A 21,543-nucleotide genomic window follows, 5' to 3' on the forward strand; every position below is an offset into this window, starting at 1 on the left:
CGAGCCTTGCTTTTAGGATTCAGGATTCTCAGTGTTTTCATCAATACTTTCACTCTGCTGTGCTGTAGGACGGGCTTTGCAGTCTACTGTGGTGTGTTTAACCCAGTACAAAGTCTTCCCCGATGGCAGTGTTTGTTTTGTTTTGTCTTTTTTTTCTAAGTTACCCTCCTCCTTTCTTTCTTTTTTAATTTTCTTCACTTTATTTTTATTTATTTATTTTTAATTTTTTTTCTTTATTGATTTTTTTTTTTTTTGGAGAAAGAGAGGGAGAGAGAGAGAGAAACATCAATGAGAGAGAACATTGATTGGCCCCTTCCTGCATGCCCCCCACTGGGGATTTGGCCCACAACCCAGGCGTGTACCCTTACTGGGAATCGAACTGGCGACCTCTTGGTGCATGGGTCTATGCTCAACCACTGAGCCACACTGGCCGGGCTGTTTTGTCTTTTTATATCATCACTCTGGCTGCAACTATTACTTCTTATTCCTGTCCCCACACCAGCCCCTGTGTACTCTCCATCCTTCTTGTCTCTCTGCTTCCTATAATTCAATAATTTACTGCATATTAATTTACCAGTTTTCTGTAGGATGTTAAGCAGACCACACACTGGTTAGAATCCTTTTTCAAACAAGAAGATCCTAGGGTTCTATGACAAAAAAATGCACCAACGTTAACTGTGCAGAGACTTTTAGGCTTCTTTGTATTAAAAAAAAAAAAAAAGTGTTCTAGGTAGGTGAATTAGCCAGACAGCTGAGTTGTTAAAATAAAGTTAGTTAATGTATTCAAACCAGAATTTTAATTCAGTTGCCCAATGACTCCTGACATTTTAATATATAAGGCACACACCTCTCATTAAAAAAAAACACGGAAAGAATTTTACAGTTATGAACTTTGACCACACCCTGTGGTGAAAAGCTCAGTTCTAGCCACGGCTGCAGTGTAGCTATTCAAGCATTCAGAAGCACGTGCGTAAAGCAGCCAGATGAGCTGCCGGGTTCACACAGTGAAACCTCGGGGAGTAGGAAACACTGACTTTTATTCAGTCTCTCTCTATTCACCCAATAGCATTTCCTCTGTGGTTGTCCAAGTGAAATGAAATAAATCAGCAAAGGTTACTTCTTCTTCTTTTTTTTTTTTTTATCCTCATCCGAGGACACTTTTCCACTTTTTGTACAGACAGAGTGGGAGGGAGAGAGAGGAAGAGAGAGAGAGGGAAACATCGATGTGAAAGGGACACATCGAGTGGCCGCCACCCGCACGACCAACCAGGGCCGGGGACAAACTGCAACCGAGGTACATGCCCCTAGCGGGAACCGAACCCGGGTCTCTCCAGACCGCAGGCGGACGCTCTAACCGCTGAGCCAAACCGGCCAGGGCAAAGGTTACTTCTTTATCAAAGATAACCTCAGCATGCTCTCACTCCTGGGAGCAGGCCCATGCCTTTCTTCCTGAGTAGGCGTGCATCTCCTAAACTCTAAGGGTCCTTATGAGACTTGCAACCAGGGGAGCAGTGGGCAGCAGCAGCTAGTCCGGGACTAATCCTGAAACTGTCTCCTAGGCCCCCTTCTCTCTGACTTTCCGGTGAGCTAAAGCAGTCCTGCCTAAGCTCATTTCTTTTCTTTCTTTTTTTAATCCTCACCCGAGAATATTTTCCCATTTATCTCAGATAGAGTAGGAGGGAGGGAGAGAGAGAAACATTGATGTGAGAGGAACACATCGAGTGGTTGCCTCCCGCGTGACCCTGACCAGGGCCTGGGACAAACCGCAATCGAGGTACATGCCCTTGACAGGAATTGAACCCGAGACTCATTGGTTTGCAGGCCAACGCTCTAACCGCTGAGCCAAACTGGCCAGGGCCTAAGCTCACTTCTTTACTGTGACCTTTCTAGAGAGCCAAAGCCCCGCCTAGGCTCTCCTGTTGCTTCTTCTATGCTAAGCTCTTCCTCGTTTCACTGTCCTCAGCTTTAATAAACGTACTCTCAAAATAAAAAAAAAATTAAAAAATAACCCCGATTACTGTACATGATGGTAAATTTTAGGTGTCAACTTGACTGGGCCAGGAGGTGCCCAGATACTTGATCAAACATTATTCTGGATGTTCCTGTGTTTTTGGATGAGATTACCATTTGTGTTGGTGGACTGAATAAAGCAGATTGTCCTCCCTCCTGTGGGTGGGCCTCATTCAGTCAGTTGAAGGACTGCATAGAAGAAAAAGGCTGAGCCCCAAGCCCCAGTAAGGGAGAATTCCTAAGTCTTGAGCTTGCCAGCCTTCAAACTAGAACTACATCATAATCTCTCCTGGATCTTCAGCGTGCCAACTCACCCTGCAATCTTGGGACTTGTCAGACGCCATAATTGCATTAGGAGTGAGCCATTTCCTTATAATAAATATCTCTCTTCATATATATAATAAATATAATACATCCTCTAATATACAGGGTGGAATAAAAGTATGTTCATATGGAGATAATATAATAATTAATAAATAATAAAACAAGAATAAACTGTGGCCCGGCCAGTGTGGCTCAGTGGTTGAGCATCAACCCATGCACCAAGAGGTCGCTGGTTTGATTTCGGGTCAGGGCACATGCTCAGGTGTAGGCCAGATCCCCAGTGGGGGGTATGCAGGAGGTAGCCAATCGATGTTCTCTCTCATCGATGTTTTTTGTTTTGTTTTTTTTATCCTCACCCGAGGACATTTTTCCATTTTTTGTTCAGATAGAGCGGGAGGGAGAGAGAGGAAGAGAGAGAGAGAGAGAGAGAGAAACATCGACGTGAAAGGGACACATCAAATGGCTGCCACCTGCACGACCAACCAGGGCCGGGGACAAACTGCAACCGAGGTACATGCCCTTAGCGGGAAGTGAACCCGGGTCTCTCTGTACCACAGGCTGACACTCTAACCACTGAGCCAAACCAGCCAGGGCTCATGAATGTTTTTATCTCTCTCCCTCTCCCTTTTTCTCTCTCTAAAAATCAATAAAGAAAAAAATAATTAAAAAAAAAGAATAAACTGTGTTTTGTGTACCCACAGCTGTAAACCTATTTTTGCCCCACCCTGTATATATCCTATTGGCTGTTTCTCTGGAAAACCCTGACTAATACAGTGGACAGATTCTAATGTCAACTAATAAAAGAGAAAAATAACCTCAAAGACCTATCACTTCTCCAGCAGGAAAATCCCCTTTTGGAAGGCTTGGCTATGCAGAATTCATAAAGGATTATGTGTTTCTATTGACCAGAGAGAAATCAAATTTCAATGTTGAAAAAGTTCCAGGGCTGAGATCCTAAATTTCTGGAAGATAGATGCCATGCCAGTTTTGCATTACAGTTCTAATATAGTGAATAGCAAGACAGATATGAAAATGTTCAATGTAACATTATCTGATGGTGATGTAAGAATGATGATAACCAATACACACACCTTTGAAAACTAGTGTTGCTATGATATGCAAATAAGGTAGTATCTTGGACAATCAGAAGTGATAGAATTTTTTGATGTAAGTCCATGCTGAATGAAGATCCTTTCTTCTTGCTGATATAACAAAGAGGTGGGCTTCTATATTCAGCATTGACTGTGAGTACAGTTGTTTATTTCTGCTCTGGACCTCTACCCCAGTCTTCCCACCTCCCCTTTCAGGCTTCTTCCCAGCATCAGTGCTAAACACAAACCTCTTCTCTATCTCAGCTTCACATTATCCTGGGGGTGCCTTATTTTCTTTTGTCCAATAAAGGATGGAGGGTGGAGTTATGCCTTCTCTGGCAGCCAAACATCTCCAGTCCTTGCTTTCATCTTCATCTCCCACACCATCCACCACCCAGTGTGGACTACACAGCTCTTACCCAGAAGCTGTTTTTCAATTCTAGGTGCTGATCTCATTGTTCCTGGGTGCTGGAACCATCTATAAGGTGCCACTTGCCAACTTGGGAGTTTATAGCAGTTTTGTGTCAATGGCATGGGAGGAGTCAACCTGTATTATTTTTTGTCATAAAGGCGACGTTAACAACCTCCTTTCATCTCTGAGCACGAACATGGCTGAAAACAGAGAAATGCAACTTGATTGCCACACATGGATATGGTCTGAATTCACGAGTTTAGAAGCTTTGCTGTCATTTATGGAAATTGCCAGCGTGCAGAGCTTGCTTCCTGTTCTTACAGACCAGCGTGACATTTGGACTCAATGGAGCCCTGTCATGGGTTGCCACACAAACATTGGTGCTGTCATTTCCTGGCAGTGAACAATTACTCCACATTGCCTCAGGATGCTCTCTCATAGAATCCTTCTTGTGGCAGCCAAACCAGTCCTCAAAAAACAAACGTCCAGCTAGAGTCAATCTTTTGGAGAAGATGGGCAAGAACAAGGCCAGTGTGGTTTATTGAAAATAAACCTAGGAGCATAGCTACACTATTTTAATAGTACAGGAACTGATCTCCACCCACTCCCCACTTAGTTGTCACAACCCTACACGTATGTGTCTTCCTGTCCCTTCCCTACCTAACACTCTGAAGTGGGGAAGGTGACAGCAGTTGTTTCGATTTTTCCATAACCACTGACCAGCCTGGCCACATAACACCGTCTACTGGACACCACCACAAACTCTCAGCCACCCAGCTAATCAGCTGTCTTTCTAGATTTTTTTCCACTGATGTGAATGGTGTTCTTGGCCATAGCTCTTATTTTCAGTACCTCAATTTCCTCTTTATTTAAATGAATGTAATGACCAACCTAGGTTGAATTCTGCAACCTTAGGAGAAAAAGTGTTATATTAGTGCAGAATAAATTTCTTCAAATGTATATTGAAAATAATTAGACCTTAGTAATCCATCAAATATCTAATATTTATTTAACATCTACTTTGTGTACATCATGGTGCTACATGTTCATTGTGAAGGTTTAGCAACAAATTATATATATTGCTCAGGAAATTTGTGTCTTTAAAAAGTTAATAATAGGTATTTCATATTTTAAAAGATAAATGCCTCTTTGATATCTGGGATTTTTAAAAATGTTATTTTATTTTGTAAATAATAGGAATTTAAATGCACCAAAAATAAAAAGTGAACCAGATTTCAGGTTTTGGAAGGACTGGATACAATGTTAGTAATAAACAATGAGGCCCTTTCTCTCCCATTGTCCCTCCTGTGTAAATGAAATAAAAATAACAGAATCTCTAACTTCACAGGCCTCTGAATTCTATTTCTGTGCATACCGTCACAATTAAATTATTTCTGAATTTTTTTGTTGTTTTCCCTTTGGCGATGAGTTTCATTTTGCCAAGTATCTTAACAGCAGAGAATTCGTTTCTGTGGGCCAATACATTTGTGTTTAGTAGGAACAGATATCTCCTAATAGCCCTCCTATCTTCACACACCAGTGGTTTTTAAATTGCTCAGGATTTTAGAAATACCATAACCTCAGCATATTAAATATTAAGGGACTCCAGATTCCCAGAGCCTTAAAGTTATGCTCTGCAAATCTGTACGAGTGTGTTTCCATGGTGCCGAATAAAAGTTATGGCAGGGTTTTGCGAGCAGCATTACTGTAAGCGTCACTGCCACTGTCTTTCACAGGGGCCCACTTGCTGTGAAATATTTTGAAAACAGAGCTGAAGTGGAGATAACGCAGAGCGCGAACAGGCGGAAATAAGAATAAACTGAGCGTGTCTGGCAGAAAGAGAGAGGTTGGCAGTTTCTGCAAAGGAAGAGGATGCGTGGTAAACCCGGAGGAAAAACCACGTGGGGGCCGTTGTTTAGAGACCTCCTGAGGTCGTTTCCCTGGACCCCTGGGTTGCGGGAGCTCCCCAGGGCCGAGGAAGCAGCCCCCCCAAACCGTTTCCGGGACTGCAGCCTCTCCCCTCACGCCCCCAGGGAACTGTGCCTTCTCAGGCCACGATTCCCCGCGACCCAAAAATAACTGCACAGATGTAAGGAAAAGGGCCAAAGCCTGCAGCACGGGGCGGTGCTTAGTTACTGCCTTATCGCTTACAACCAGAAAGCTGGAAACATAACCCAGCGCCAGCCTTTTATAGAGGGTCCCTGGAGCCCCGCCCTAGCAACTTCCCCTAGCAACGCCTTGCCCGGGTGCTCCGCGGTCTTATCGGCCTTCGCCAGGCTCTTCCTGTTCCCCTCCCGCTGCCAGCTCGGCTCCGCGGCCCGGGTCACGTGACCTGCCCCAGGGGAGGGGAGGGGCGAGCGGAAGACCTGAGGGGCGGGGCGCTGGACGGCTGGGTGAACGTCATCAGGAGGCGCCGGGCTGGCTGTGGCGCTCGGGCTCTGGGAATCTCACTTTCCCGGACTAGGTGAAATGGCGGAGGCGGCGGCGCTGGTGTGGATTCGCGGCCCCGGCTTCGGGTGCAGGGCGGTGCGGTCTGTCTCGGCCCGGTGCTCCGTTCACGACCTTGTCCACCGTCACTGCCAAGATCAGGTGAGGTTCGCGGTTCCCGGAAGGAAGGGGAAAGAGGGAACCGGGACAGGATTAGGTGGGGAGAGGGTCTGTCTGTTCTTTGGGGTTTTCGGTTTTTAAGGCTTAGGGTTCTTCAGTTTTAAGGTGCTTCAAACTGCTGCTGAGGCCTGCCTTTGCTTTTGTTTTGTGGTGGTGGTGGTTTTGTCACCCCACAGAAGGGAAAAACTCCGCTCACCCACGCCTAGTCTAGCTCTCAGTCTGGACTAACAGAAAACACGCTGGTATTTTCTTTCTTCATCAGTAAATGAGGCAGTTGGACCGGATGACTTTTACAGCTCGTTTCCTTGCATTTCGTTACATTCATTCTGTAATTACATGACGTGCATTTTGTCCACTGATCAAACATTCCAGTTAGCGCCTACGTAGAGGAGAAGAATGTCATATCCAAACCCAGGTCAAAGGATGGTTCGGGAGGGAAATAGATTTATCTGGTCACTCACTGGTTGGGACCGCCAAACACTCACACACGTGTCCTGCTGAGGACATGGGGTCTTAGGACCTGTCATTGTGATGTTTTCACGAATCATTTGGTGGCCTTATTTGTCCATGCATATATTTGAAAACCTATCATGGACTTCTAAAATTACATGTGTGGTTTTCTTAATTATCAGGCAAGCATGCTTTTACCAGCTAAAATATTAAACCTGTTCATGTATTTAAAATATTGAGTGGTCTCTCTGAATCTAATTTTAATGTTGGCACTTGATCTAGTATTGTTTTTCTTTATAACCACACCTCATCCTTGCTTCCTTAGGCTGTTTCCTCTGCTCGTTATTTATAAGCTTAACACATGTTAACCACACAGTCCAAACCAAATTTTTGCTTGGACGAGTTCCATGAAAAAGCAGTGTGTGTTTGCAAATAACGTGGTTTTTCAGCTTTCCTATTTTTCTTCATATACTGCAATCCAGTCTAAGCGCTATCAGAACTGTTTTTGACCCTCTGAATGGGGAAATAGTTTCCAAAATAATTGGATTTTAATATCTCTGAAAATAACTCTTATTTCGTGAGTACAGTTTTCAAACTTATTGACAGCTGATACAAGGTGGACCAGAAAAAAATAAGATCTCAGTTATGATGAGTATGGGAAAAAATAAATTATATATATATTTAATATCTATCTAAAGAAGTAAGAAATATAAATAAATGGATTCAGCCAGGTACTTAAGAAACATGACCATAACAAAAATGAACACAAAACTTATAAAAGTGCATTTTATTAGATACTAGAACAAATGAAAATAGCTCAGATTCACACCTCTGCTTTTTAAAACAAAACTTCTGGCACATGATAAAGTTAGTGTTAGCTCCCATGCAGAAAGTAAAAATTTGTTCTGTTGTTCACCTTTCTGGGGTTATAGACTAAGAAAGCCAGCTGCAAAAGTTAGTGGGAAACAGTATCTCTCCCAAGGACATGGGGGCAGTGATGAAATGTCATAATAACTCTCTTGAAAGTCTTCTGTCTTCCGCTTTCTTATTCACTGAGAGACCTTGATCTTGAAAATCATGGACTATAAGAAACTTTGTTGTTTGAAATTGTGTCGGTAGGAATGAAGCAAGTCACTTTGATACATGGCAGCACTCTTGATTTACAACCAGGTGCAGCACTTCAGACTAGGGGTTTCTGAACACAACATTCCACACTTATCTTAACTTTGTAGTTTGCAAGGAAACAGGAGCTTGAATGCTTTACAACTTAGGCCTGATGTTGCCCCTTTTACAATAGCCCCTCCCCTCTCACCTACTAAAGGATTTATTTTAGCATTTGTTCTCTCAGCATTTTCCGGTGTTGTCCCTTTTGACTGGATTATTTCAACCAGCATGCAGATGTGAGCCCGTATTCCTTCCAGATGTCACCTGATTTTCTCTAGTTTTCTTTATAGAAAATATCCTTGAACACAAAACTCTTTTCATTTGGGCGTTTGTTCCCATCCAACAGAACAATTGTACAAATGTTATGTTCATCAGTGTCTTTCTTCTATTTGCCATATCCCGTGATTGGTTTTTAGTTTTCATCTGGCTTTGCTGGTCAGCTTGTTTGCACAATCGACCATTCCCTCCTTGATACACTTTCCAGACATCATCCTCTCCCCTTCCACCTCCTTGGTCTCTCCTGTCTAGTCTCTTTTGCTGCTTCCTCCTCATCTCCCTGAGCTCCAAATCTTGGAGTGGCCCAGGCTTAGTCTTCTGACCCCCCCTTCCCCAATATATTCCCTGACACCCCCCCCACACACACACACCAAATCCTCATCCAGGTGATTTCATCCGTTCTTATGGCTTTAAGTACTATTAGTATGCTGACAACGTTCAAAAGTAAATCTCCCGCCCAGACCTCGTCCTTAAACTCCAGACTTGTATATCCACCAATTTAATTGATATCTCTACTTGGCTGTCTATCTCAAACAAACATATCCAAAATGAGACTAATTTCTCTCCCAAAACTTCCTTCTCTTAATAAATGGCAACTCTGTTTTTCCATTAGTCAAACCAAGATTTTGGCATCATCTGTGATTCTTCTATTGATCTCACTTCCCCCTTCCTGAGCATTAACAAATCCTAATGCCTCTACCTTCAGAGCATCCTCAGGAGCTCATATTTCTCATCACCTGTCACTGTGGCCCTGGTACGAATAGCCTTCATTTCTCACCTGGATTATTACAATAGCTTCCCATTGATTTCTCTGTTTCTATAGTCTTATTTTTTTTATCCTCACCCGAGGACACTTTTTTTTTTTGAATTTTCTTCAGATAGAGTGGGAGGGAGAGAGGGAAGGAAGAGAGAGAGAGAAAATCATCGAAGCAAGAGAGACATCGACTGGTTACCACCCACACAACCCCATCCGGGGCCGGGGACAAACTGCAACCCAGGTACGTGCCCCCCAGTGGGAACCGAACCAGGGACTCTCCGGTGTGCAGGCTGATGCTCTAACCGCTGAGCCAAACCGGCCAGGGCACTGTAGTCTTATTTTTAATTGCATAGCTAGAGTGCTCCTTTAAGAGCTAACTCAGCTCTGCTGGTTTGTTCAGTGGTTAGAGTGTCAGCCCTCAGACCCAAGAGTGTCGGGTTTGATTCCCAGTCATCGGCCATATTGCCCTTCCTTGACTACTCCAAGCTTATTCCTGCTGCAGGTCTTTTTTTTTTTTTTTTTTTTAATCCTCACCCGAGGATATTTTTCCTTTTTTTTTTTTTTTTTTGTACAGATAGAGTGGGAGGGAGAGAGAGAGAGAAACATCGACGTGAAGGGACACATCGAGTGGCTGCCACCCGCACGACCAACCAGGGCCGGGGACAAACTGCAACCGAAGTACGTGCCCTTAGCGGGAACCGAACCCGGGTCTCTCCAGACCGCAGGCCGACGCTCTAACCGCTGAGCCAAACTGGCCAGGGCCCTGCTGCAGGTCTTTGCTTCTGTTCTTGCCCCTGTCTAGAATGAGGGTTCTCACTTTCTTCAGTTTTCTGCTCCAGTGTCATTTGGTCTGAGAGGCTTTCCTTGACCAACTGTACGTATAAAATAGATTGCCACCACACCTATCCACATACTTTAATGCCCTTTACCCTGCTTATCACCACTGGACCTATAATTTGTTCGTTATCAGTTTTGCCCCGTTAGAATGTAAGCTCCATGAGGCAGAATCTGTGTTCACTCTATTATTCATGTAGTCTCCCAACACCTGAAAAATATCTGGCAAATAGTAGGTACTTAATTGTTGAGTGAATGAATGGTTCCCATTGAAATAGCTGTGTAATGTGGTTCAGAATGAATGTTCATAGTTTCCACTTCAAGAAGAGACCAGTAATGCACTTGTCCTTTCTAATGCACTTGTCCTTTCTGTTGGTGTTGAGATCTCTTCATTCTTTTTAAAAATTTTTTTAGAGAGCGAGGAAGGGAGAGGGAGAGAGAAATAGAAACATCGATTAGAGAAAACATCAATTGGTCACCCCCTGCATGCTCTCCACTGAGGATTTGGCCCACAACCTGGGCATGTGCCCTGACCGGGAATCAAACCGGCTCCCTCTCAGTGCATGGGTCAGTTATCAACCACTGAGCCACACCGGCTGGGCTCCCTTCCTCTCTTTCTAAAAAATCAATTAAAAAATTTTAGAAATAAATAAATAAACATGGGGACCACTCTTGATTTTGTCTGTTTGAAGAAGTGAGAGGAAATAGGACCTCCAGAATTACTGGATCTGTGCCCTGTATAGTCTTCTGCCTTGACTCCGACTTCCTATTAGAAAAGGAGAAAGAAAGTTTTCAGTTTCACCCAAAAGACACAGAGTTCTATATGTTGTGATTAGGTATCAGGAAAAAGTTATACCCAGAATACAACATATGAAATGACTTTTTTTCTTTTACTAGTTTTATTTATTTATTTTATTGATTTCTCATTTTTAGTTAAATAATAATTGAACACACATTACCTGCTTGTCATTGGAGTAATAAAAAGATAATAAGCTAGGACCCTTTGTGCAAGGACCTTGCATTCTCTCATAAACAGCATTTAAAAAACCCCATTTGTCTCTAGGACGTTCCAGTGGAATGCTTCTTTGTGAAATGCGATGGGTCACTCGTTAATTCCAACGACACAGTGCAACATGGAGCTGTTTATAGTTTGGAACCCAGACTTCGTGGTGGAAAAGGAGGTAGGACATAAATGTTGACTGCTTGCTTAGTTGTGACATGTCTGCAATCTTTAGCCAGATGTATGAAATTAAAAAACCCCTTGGACCTGGCTGGTGTGGCACAGTGGTTGAGCATCGACCTATGCACCAAAAAACCCCTTGGTCTCTGTACTATGCCAGCCTTATGTTTTGCCTTATGAAATCCTTTATTAACCTGTTTTTAAATATCTTCTCCTTTGTTCTTTTTGAGGAAGATACTGTATGATATAGTTCCCACCTTCTCCCTCTGGATACCTCATAGGCAACTGAGGCTATAAAGCTTTGGGGAAGATTAGATGAGAGACAGTCATTACTCTGTTCAATTTGCCAAAGAAAGTGTGTAAAACAATCAAGTCTCCTCTTTTATTAAAATTTGGTCTCATTGTATTTCCAAGGGAGATCTAAAGTCACTTTATGAACAACTATTTATATGTTCGAGTAGATTAAGGTCCTAGTTATATTGACACATCCAAGAAAAGAGAAGAAGCTAGACGAACAAAAACTAAATATGCACAGTTCTCAGTCTTTCTCTTGATACACTACTATGCAATCCTCAAGTTTTCTCAAAATCTACAGTGATTTTGGTTTAGTTTTCAGAGACCGGACATCTCAGTTTATAGTCATCCTGCTATTTAAAATTGTGTCAATAAGAATGAAGTTTGTCATATCAGCCTAAAATTACCTTTCCTTTAAAACTTACTGTAAAATCTCACCATATACTTTTTAAAGTTCTTTTTTTTTTAAGGTCACCAAAAATTTGGTTGCCTCACACACGAAAAAAATGGGGGAGAGAGAGAGAGAACATACTTTTTAAAGTTCTTAATCCAGGAATCTTGTGAACTTGGCACAGGCCTCTAAAATATCTCAGTGGTGCAGGTACAGTATTTCAGAAATACAAGACGAAGCATGAAAGGCATAAGGTTGAATCTAGTTTATCAGAACTTTTACCTTTGATCCCTGGGTTCGAATCTTGATGTCCATTTCCTTCATTGAAAAGAAAGCAAGCTAGCAGAGATCAACTTAAATCTTGTGATGCATTACTGTTGACATGAGTTCAGCATTTGTCCATCCTTGAACAGTTTTTAACCTGCTTTCTCCAAATGTATTTGCTCAGGTTTTGGGTCTATGCTCCGAGCACTTGGTGCTCAGATTGAGAAGACAACCAATCGAGAAGCTTGCCGAGATCTCAGTGGAAGGAGACTACGAGATGTCAACCATGAAAAAGCGTAAGATGCCATTTTTAAATATTTATTTATTTATTTTTTAATATCTATTTTTATTTTTAGAGAGAGAGCAAGAAGAGAGATAGAGACGTCTATGTGAGAGACGATTGGCTGCCTCCTGCACGCCCCCTCCTGGGGACCAAGCCTGCAACCCGTGCATGTGCCCTGACTGGGGAATCAAACCGGGACCTCTCAGTCCATGGGATGACACTCAGTCCACTGAGCCACACCAGTCTGGCATTTTTTAATTTTTTTAAATTTTATTCTCACCCGAGGACATTTTTGCATTTAATAGAGCAGTAGGGAGAGGGGCTGGGGAGAGACAGAGAGAAGCATCAACATGACAGAGATGCATCGAGTGGTTGCCACCCACACGACCCCAACCAGGGTGGGGACAAATTGCAACTGAGGTATATGCCCTTAGCGGGAACTGAACCCAGGACACTATGGTCCACAGGCTGACGCTCTAACTGCTGAGCCAAAGTGGCCAGGGCTTTTTTTATTTTTTAAAGAGAGAAACATACTTTCCTATTAGTGGTGATTGTACACATGCCACGAATATCAGAAATGTAAACTTGAAATATTTGTGCTCTAATTGTCATCAGATTTAATTTTTTTATTATTATTATTATATATATATTTTTATCCTCCTCTGATGATATTTTTTTCCATTTATCTTCAGATAAAGTGGGAGGGAAGGAGAGAGGGAAAGAGACATTAATGTGAGAGAGACACATTAACCGGTTACCTCCCATATGACCCCTACCAGGTCCAGGGACAAATTGCAACCGAGGTACGTGCCTTTGACTGGAATCGAACCCGCTACTCATTGGTCCATGGGCCAGTGCTCTAACCGCTGAGCAATACCAGCCAGGGCCATCAGATTTTACCTTTTCCATAATTTTTTTTTTATCCTCACTCAAGATTTTTGCATTTATCTTCAGATAGAGCGGGAGAGAGAGAGAGAAACATCGATGTGAGAGAGACTCATTGACTGGTTGCCACCCACATGACCAACCAGGGCCGGGGACAAACTGCAACCGAGGTACGTGCCCATAGCGGGAACTGAACCCGGGACTTTTTGGTCCGTGGGCCGATACTCTAACCACTGAGCCAAACTGGCCAGGGCGTACCTTTCCATAATTTAATCTTTATCTTTGGGTCTTATTTAAGTCTATTACAGTATGCCAGTAGTGGCACGTCTTTCTGAGGGAATATCACAGTATGAGCAAGAGGGCGTTAATTTGTTGGGGAGAGGATATATGTATGTATAATATAGCCATTCAGTTATATTTCTTTCTCTCCCACCCCCAGAATGGCTGAATGGGTAAAACAACAAGCTGAGCGAGAAGCTGAAAAGGAGCAGAAGCGCCTAGAACGACTGCAGCGGAAACTGGCAGAGCCCAGGCACTGCTTCACCAACCCCGACTACCAGCAGCAGTGCCACGAGATGGCTGAGCGCCTGGAGGACTCGGTCCTCAAAGGTGAGCTGAGGATTCCTTGGTGGGTCCGCGGCACCCTGGAGCCAGCTGCTCCCGACGGTTCCACGCTGCACACAAAGAGCGGCTCTTCAGCTCTTCGGCTCACAGACCTCTGAGAATCTGATGGAACCTGCGGAACCTCTCCCCTCAGTATTGAGCACAGCATACCTTACAACCCAGAAAAAAGGCCACATACCCACACAAAATTTTATATACTTGACATCTGAATTTCGTGGGCCCGTGGGCTCCAGTGAGCACTTTTTGTGCTTTATGGGGATAAGGTAACACATTTTTGACCGCTCAAGAATTAACTCGTGTTTTCCTGCCCAAACGTTGTGGACCGCGCGCGAGTTAACTCGGGTTTGCACTTGCATTAGCTATTTTAGTTTTTGAAACTCAGGGTAACCTAGGATTATTGTATTTGTGACTCTTTGCCCTGAGGGTCTAAGTTAAAAAACCAGCACACCGTTCTATATTCTTGAAGTAGCTGGGGAATGGACATCTGCTGGTTCAAATGAGTGCAGCTCAGAACCTAACGTGCAGCTTGCCCAAAAACGTGCAGTCCCTGGCAAATGTCTCAGAGATTTCTTCGCGGTACGCAGCGTGTTGTCTTTAGGACAGCGGTTCTCAACCTGTGGGTCGCGACCCCTTTGGGGGTCCAATGACCCTTTTACAGGGGTCACCCAAGACATAACAGTAGCAAAATTACAGTTAGGAAGTAGCAATGAAAATAATTTTATGGTCGGGGGTCACCACAACATGAACTGTATTAAAGGGTCACGGCATTAAGAAGGTTGAGAACCACTGCTTTAGGAGGTGCCTAGACCTCAACATTATTTGCTTCCAATTTTAGGTCAGTTTTTTTTAATGTGTTTTAATGATTGTCATTGACTTTTATTAGAATCTAGAGCATTATGCTAGGGCTATTGTGGGTACAACTGAACAAGAAAGACTCTTTTTCATAAGAAAGATTATGATACAATAAGAAAAAGAAATACGTCCAAATAACTAACACAACAGGATGGATCATTAGGTTTGGGAAGGGCTAGGTTTGAACCTGTCAGTTTCAAAGTTTACAAATTGATGCTTTAAAATTCTGGTTCCAGTTCCAGAATGCTTATTATTTTAAATATGTGTAATTTGAGATTAATTTTATTTTAACTATATTAAATTTTGATATCTTTAGAAATTTAAATCTAGAGCTTCAGATTGTAGTTCTTTTTGCAATCTGGATTACTTATGACTTCTTTAATTAGACTTAGTCCTGATAGTAGGCACTGAGTTGTTAAATTTCTGGTTAGGTATGCAGGCTTCCTCCAGCAAGATGGTATCAGCAGAAATCGGTGAGACTCGGAAGCGGCCTATCAAATCAGAAACAGACAGAGGATCCAGTGCTGGGAAAAGGAAATGCTTTTGGTAAGTATGTTTCCTTTTCATTTCAAATTGATTTTAGGACTGCTGTGGTAGCATAGACACCTCTTTAAGTAACGTTTGGTGGGAGCTCAGAAATTTTCCTGAGTGCTTCAGTCGTGAGAGTTCAATGATTGTCACATTGCACACACCAGTGATGGTTTCTGCTATGAGTGCCATTCATAGAACCTAAAGAACAATATTTTTCCTTATAGTGAAAGATCAGAAAAATTGCTATATACTTGAATTACTATTTGGTGTGGAAAGAGTTAAATTTTTAAAAATCCCAGGTGGAGCTGCCAGGGCTGTACTTCCCAGGTGGTTTTGTTTCTCCTGGGGGTTTTCACCATCATAATTGAGGTCTTTGGTCACTTTGCTAGACCTCTCTTCACCACTTTTGCACTTGTGGATCAAAAGCACAACCACACTTTTCTTATCCATCATTCGGATAGCTCTCCCGCCCTTCCCAGCTGGTCCTCTGGTTACCAGCTCAGTTCCCTTGCCTAGATAAGTCCAAATGGATCTTGCTTCCTTGTAGCCTCCCCTTGAGGATAGAAAGATATTTTTTTGTTTGTTTTTTTAATTCTCACCCAGGACATGTTTGCATTTATCTTCAGATAGAGCAGGAGGGAGAGAGGGAGAAAGAGAGAGGAACATCGAAGTGAGAGAGACACATCAACTGGTTGCCACCCACACATCCCCAACTGGGGCTAAACTGCAACCGAGGTACATGCCCTTAGCAGGAACCGAACCCGGGACTCTGACAGGCTGATGCTCCAACCGCTGAGCCAAACCGGCCAGGGCGGGATATTTTTATACAGACAGAGTCTGATTCCTGAACGAACTGTAGCCCTTTTTGAAGTAGAAGCTATAGATGGTGTTAAACCTTTCTGTTCTTTCTGACAGGTTGGGCATGGAAGGACTAGAGACCGTGGAGGGGTCTGGCTCTGAAAGCTCAGATGACGACAGTGAAGAAGCACCTAGCACTTCAGGAATGAGCTTTCCGGTTCCAAAAAATGGCAGTGATGGTGTTGAGGTGGCAGTCGAATTTCCCAGTAGTTCTCAGAGGGCACGAGTACTGAGTACAGACTGTAGCTCACCAGGAAAACTACAGAGCCCTGTGGCTGACTCGGGGAATGGTATTTCTGAAGACCTGTGTGCCCAGCTGGCAGAGACAGCTGCTGAGGAGTGTGTGGAAAGGAAGGTGGCAGCAGAAACAGAGAAAACCCAGCATAAAGAGGAGGCAGAGAGCAGAGGACCCATAGAAAAGGAAGCAGCTGGGGCTGGACTGAATAAGGAGGAAGAGACAAAAGAAATGACTGATGGGGAACGAGTTGCCAAGGCAGCACCTGGAGAAGATAGGGAAAACGTTCCCGGCGCCAAACTGGAGGAAAGCCAGTCAGGAAGCACAGTAAGTAATTTGGGGGGTCGTTGTCTAAAGCCAAATCAATTTACTCTCCACAATGAGTCGTTAAGATGAAAATGTGCTCTCCCCATCAGCTGCTGAGTGGAAAGGATTGTTGGATAAATCAGAAGTGAAGTACATTTTGATGGTTAAGCTTGCCTTGTCCCCCTAAAAATCCTTATATCTCTTTTTAAGCTCTGGAATTTATGTATTTTTTGCCACTAGGTGGTGGCCTTTCATCAATTCTGAGACAGATGTTTATCACATTTAATCTCTAAATTTGGATGTATATCACATATTACAGCATGATTGTATTGTTCTTTCTTTCTTAGTAATACATACAATAGTAAGGCATATTAAGGTGGATGGTATTTTAGATCTGATGAAATGTACTTATTTTCTAATCACTAAGTCTAGTTACTCAGTTTTTTTTTTTCTCATGTGATACTATTTGAACCATACTTGTAAGCTAGATGTGAGCAGCTCATTTTTAATTTATCACTAAATCTTAAGTCCTACATTTAGCCTTTTAAAATTTATTTTCAGCCCTGGCCAGTGTGACTCAGTTGGATGGGTGTCACCTAAAGGTTGCTGGGTTGATTTCTGATTAGGGCACATGCCTGGGTTTCCCCTGTAGGAGGTGTGCAGGAGTGAGCTGATCCATGTTCTGCTCTCACATCAATGTTTTTCTCTCTCCCTCTCCCTTCTCTCTCTAAAAATCAATTAAAAGTTTTATTGTACATACTTTCCCTCTAATAGTTAATTATTTGCTATCTTCAGTGAACTAACTTCTAGCAGAAATCTTTAATGTTTACTCTTTGATTTAGTGATTTGTTTTTTAGAATAGATAAAACTTGAACTACCTTGTTTCCTTTGATAAGCACAAAGCCTATTATTATTTGTTTAACCAGCACCTTCCTTACCCCCAATAAATAAGCAAAAATGCATAGATTGTCCTTTCTGGGAAGGATAATGGGATTTTTTATGTTGAGGTCTTTCAGTTGACCCTCACATTCTCTCTGGAGTTATAAGCATGTAACTTTTATGTGACTCGTATATATTAGGAGCTTTATCCTGATCAAAGTCTTGGAAAAATGGGTAAAGGAAAATAGAATAAAACCTGATTTAGCTTTCAACCTTGAGCCTTTAACTATGGACATTTTGCTCTTGATGTTGTAGTAGTAGCTGTCGTGTTCATAACAACCAGGTACAGTTCTCCAAAGACACTTACGTGGTGTTTTAAGATTTGCCCACAAATAGTGAAGCCAAGCAAGGTTCTCTCCAGAATACTAACAAAGTGGCTTTAAAAAAAAAATTAACTGGGAAGATGAAGAATCTGTCCCTAGCTTTCTTTAATGTTTAAAAAAATAACATTGTGAGAGAGAATTATTTCTCTTTGAAAACCTCTAGATGTGAACATTTTCATTAGTATTAGTTTTGTTTCACAGTCTGTAAAGGCACTCGGTAGGTAGAACAGCTGCATGTTTATTAAATAGCATTTGAATTTGTTGAGTTATATAGATGGGGACTTTGACAATCAGTGTTAATTATTCAGTTAGAGTAGAAGGCATTAAGAGTATGGCACTGATAGATTCACAGGCCTGGGAACCTCATTAAAATTAAGCTTTATTGGGAGCTGCTCTTTTCTGTGATCATAGTGTGGGGTAGTTAGGGCATATTTTGCTGTTTTAATTTTTAATTTTTATTTTTTTTTTATCCTCACCTGAGGACATTTTTCTGTTTTTTTGTTCAGGTAGAGTGGGAGGGGGAGAGAGGAAGAGAGAGAGAAACATCGATGTGAAAGGGACACATCGAGTGGCTGCCACCCGCACGACCAACCAGGGCCGGGAACAAACTGCAACCGAGGTACATGCCCTTAGCGGGAACCGAACCCGGGTCTCTCGGGACCGCAGGCCGACGCTCTAACCGCTGAGCCAAACAGGCCAGGGCTGTTTTAATTTTTTAAAATTGATTTTAGAGAGAGGCAAAGAGAGAGAGAGAAACAGCCCTGGCCAGTTTGGCTCAGCGGTAGAGCATCGGCCTGCGGACCAGAGAGTCCCGGGTTCGGTACCACAAAAAAAAAAGAGAGAGAGAGAAACATTGGCTGCCTCCCATTTGCACCCCCAGCTAGGATTGAACTCGCAGCAGGGGTATGTGCCCTGACCAGGAATCAAACGCGCCACCTTTTGGTGCATGGGACAATGCTCCAACCAGCTGAGCTGCTGTTTTAATTTTTAATGGAAAAATCAGAAAAGAATGTCATGTAACCATTCTTGTAATATTAAGAATCTGTTCAGGAATCCTGTAACTTTTGTTATTATTCTGAATGCTTATTTCTAAATATATAGATGAAAGGCTAATGGTTATTATGTGTATTGAGAATGCATGTGGAAAGACATTTAGATGATTATTAACGTGCAATCGCAAAATAAGGCAAAATAGCTGAAAATTCCTTGAGAAATAGAATGTAGTTGACAGTTAAAGTCTTATTCAGAGAAAGGAGCCTGTTTTAAATATTTTCTTTGTTTCCCCCCCCCCTTCAGGCTATTGGTCAGGAATCTATTATAGATTTACTGGCATTCAGCTCTGTTGCCGAAATGGAGTTACTGGGTCTGGAGAAGCTCAAGTGTGAACTGCTGGCCCGGGGGCTGAAGTGTGGGGGCACTCTCCAGGAGCGGGCAGCAAGGCTCTTCTCCGTCCGGGGGCTGGCAAAGGACCAGATAGACCCGGCTCTGTTTGCCAGGCCTGTGAAAGGGAAGAAGAAATGAATTCCATGTGAGCTGACTTCCAATTTCTTTCTAGTCTAGCACTTAACAACCTGTGTAATGTTGACTCTTGGCCATTATTCCTGTTGATACTAAAGCTGACTTTTTTTTTCTTTTCAGAATTTTTATGAGTTTATTTGAGTCAAACTGAAGACATATGTCAGGGAGCAAGATCTCAAATGCTCCAAAAGCTGACTTTTTAATAACCCAATTCTAACTATCCTCTTTTTCCATGATTACATTTATAGAATTAATGTGTGAAACCATCTGGGCCTGGCATTTTTTAATAATAAATTTAACTAATAATAAATTTTTAATAATAAATTTAATTTAATAAACATAAAGCTGTTCAGATTTTTTATTTTATCTTGTGTCGTTTAGGCAAGGAATTTCTCCACTGACCCAAATCGTCAGGTTTGTAGACATCTATAGAGGCTGCAGTGGTGACTTCACTTCCATCTGAGATTTCAGTGGTGTCCCTGAAAGAGGGAGAAAGGCACACCATGACTCCCTTCACATGTCAGCAGGGCCTCTCTGTCTGTGGATGAGTGGTTATCGCACAGAACACAGCTAGTCAGTGAGAGGTCTCGGGCGAAGCTGGATAGTAAATAGTTATTTAGGAAATTGCATGGCTATTCAAAGAGATCACAGGGCTTAAAGTCTTAGAGAAAGAAAAACGTTTTCTGTGATCCCCAATTATGCTGCAATTTGCCAGCTGTAGGTTCCATCTGGGGCAGGTGGGCATTGCAGGAGTGACATACAGGTGCTCAGCATTTGGCTTCATCTTTTCGAGAGTGGTATAAACTTTGATCTTAGATGTGTGGAAAAGACTAAAGTTTCAAAAGGAGAAATTTTTTCTTTATTATCTTCTTTCAGTAATATTTTGGATGCTTGCCTTGTTTCATGATGGTAGAAACAACCCTATGGAGACATTGTCCTTTGTTTTTTTTTTGGTTTCCATTCATTTTTACTATTTCTGAACTCCCCTCCCCTCGCTGTTTTGTAATGTCTCAAGTTTTTATTTGAGCCCAAGAATTATTCTGTGACGTGGTCTAGCCAATCCTTTATTTTTAATTTTTGTCTTTTGCTGGTATTCTTAATTTCCTTCTTCCTTCCTTCCTTCCTTTCTTTTTTATTTTTTTATAAGAAGCCCTCTCATTCTTTTTTTTTTTTTTTTTTAATCCTCACCTGAGGGCACTTCTCCATTTTTTGTTCAGATAGAGTGGGAGGGAGAGAGAGAGAGAGAAACATCGATGCGAAAGGGACACATCGAGTGGCTGCCACCCGCACGACCAACCAGGGCCGGGGACAAACTGCAACCGAAGTACATGCCCTTAGCGGGAACCGAACCCGGGTCTCTCTAGACCGCAGGCCGACGCTCTAACCGCTGAGCCAAACCAGCCAGGGCCTTCCTTTCTTTTTTTATTGGTTTGTTTTTGTTTGTTTTTTAGAGAGAGAGGAAGGGAGAGAGAAACATCGATGTGAGAAACATCGATCAGCTGTCTCCTGCACCTCCCTACCTGGGATCAAACCTGCAACCCAGTCATGAGCCCTGACTGGGAATTGAACCAGCAACCTTTCGGTGCGTGGGATGACACCCAGTCAATTGAGCCACACCAGCCAGGGCTCGCTCTTTCTTTTTATCCTTACCCGAGGACACTCTTGCATTTATCTTCAGATAGAGTGGGAAGGGGAGGGGGAGGAAGAAACAGAGAAATACCGATGTGAGAGAGACACATCGAGTGGTTGCCACCCACACGACCCCAACCAGGGCTGGGGGACAAACTGCAACCGAGGTACATGCCCTTAGTGGGAACCGAACCCCGGGCCTCTCTGGTTCTCAGGCTGATGCTCTAACCACTGTGCAAAACCAGCCAGGGCTCTTTCTTTTTTAAAAAAAAAAAGAGCACATGGGTGGTACACATTCTGACCCCTCCCCTATCTGGCAGTGTTTTCCTGTTGCCTTTGCACATGCAATACCTTGTCTTTTCCTCAAACAATAGATATTTGCTATTGTCCTCTGGCATACAGTATTGTCCTCTGGCATATAGTATTGTGGAAGAAAAGTTTTATGCCTGTTTTGAGGGTTTTTTTTATTGTATATAATGGGAGTTTTTCTCCTTAGACACTTTGAT

At 42.7% G+C, this 21,543-nt stretch overlaps 1 protein-coding gene across 2 annotated transcripts; it reads left to right on the forward strand.

The window, feature by feature from the left end:
- The first annotated feature begins 5,617 nt into the window (after positions 1–5,617).
- On the forward strand, positions 5,618–19,680 carry SDE2 (SDE2 telomere maintenance homolog). 2 transcript variants are annotated; one of them, XM_036277476.1, is made up of 9 exons: positions 5,618–5,716; positions 6,302–6,426; positions 10,989–11,106; positions 12,239–12,350; positions 13,662–13,831; positions 15,130–15,244; positions 16,145–16,649; positions 19,187–19,418; positions 19,529–19,680. In XM_036277476.1, the coding sequence occupies exons 1-8, from the start codon at positions 5,710–5,712 to the stop codon at positions 19,409–19,411; spliced, it is 1,377 nt and encodes a 458-aa protein (XP_036133369.1). In that variant the 5' UTR covers positions 5,618–5,709; the 3' UTR covers positions 19,412–19,418; positions 19,529–19,680. The 2 variants fall into 2 exon arrangements, with proteins under 2 accessions (XP_036133369.1, XP_036133368.1); XM_036277475.1 differs by having other exon boundaries at positions 19,187–19,680.
- The last annotated feature ends 1,863 nt before the right edge of the window (positions 19,681–21,543 follow it).

Source organism: Molossus molossus, unplaced genomic scaffold, assembly GCF_014108415.1.
Source record: "Molossus molossus isolate mMolMol1 unplaced genomic scaffold, mMolMol1.p scaffold_m16_p_23, whole genome shotgun sequence".
In the NCBI taxonomy this organism is placed as follows: Eukaryota; Metazoa; Chordata; class Mammalia; order Chiroptera; family Molossidae; genus Molossus; species Molossus molossus.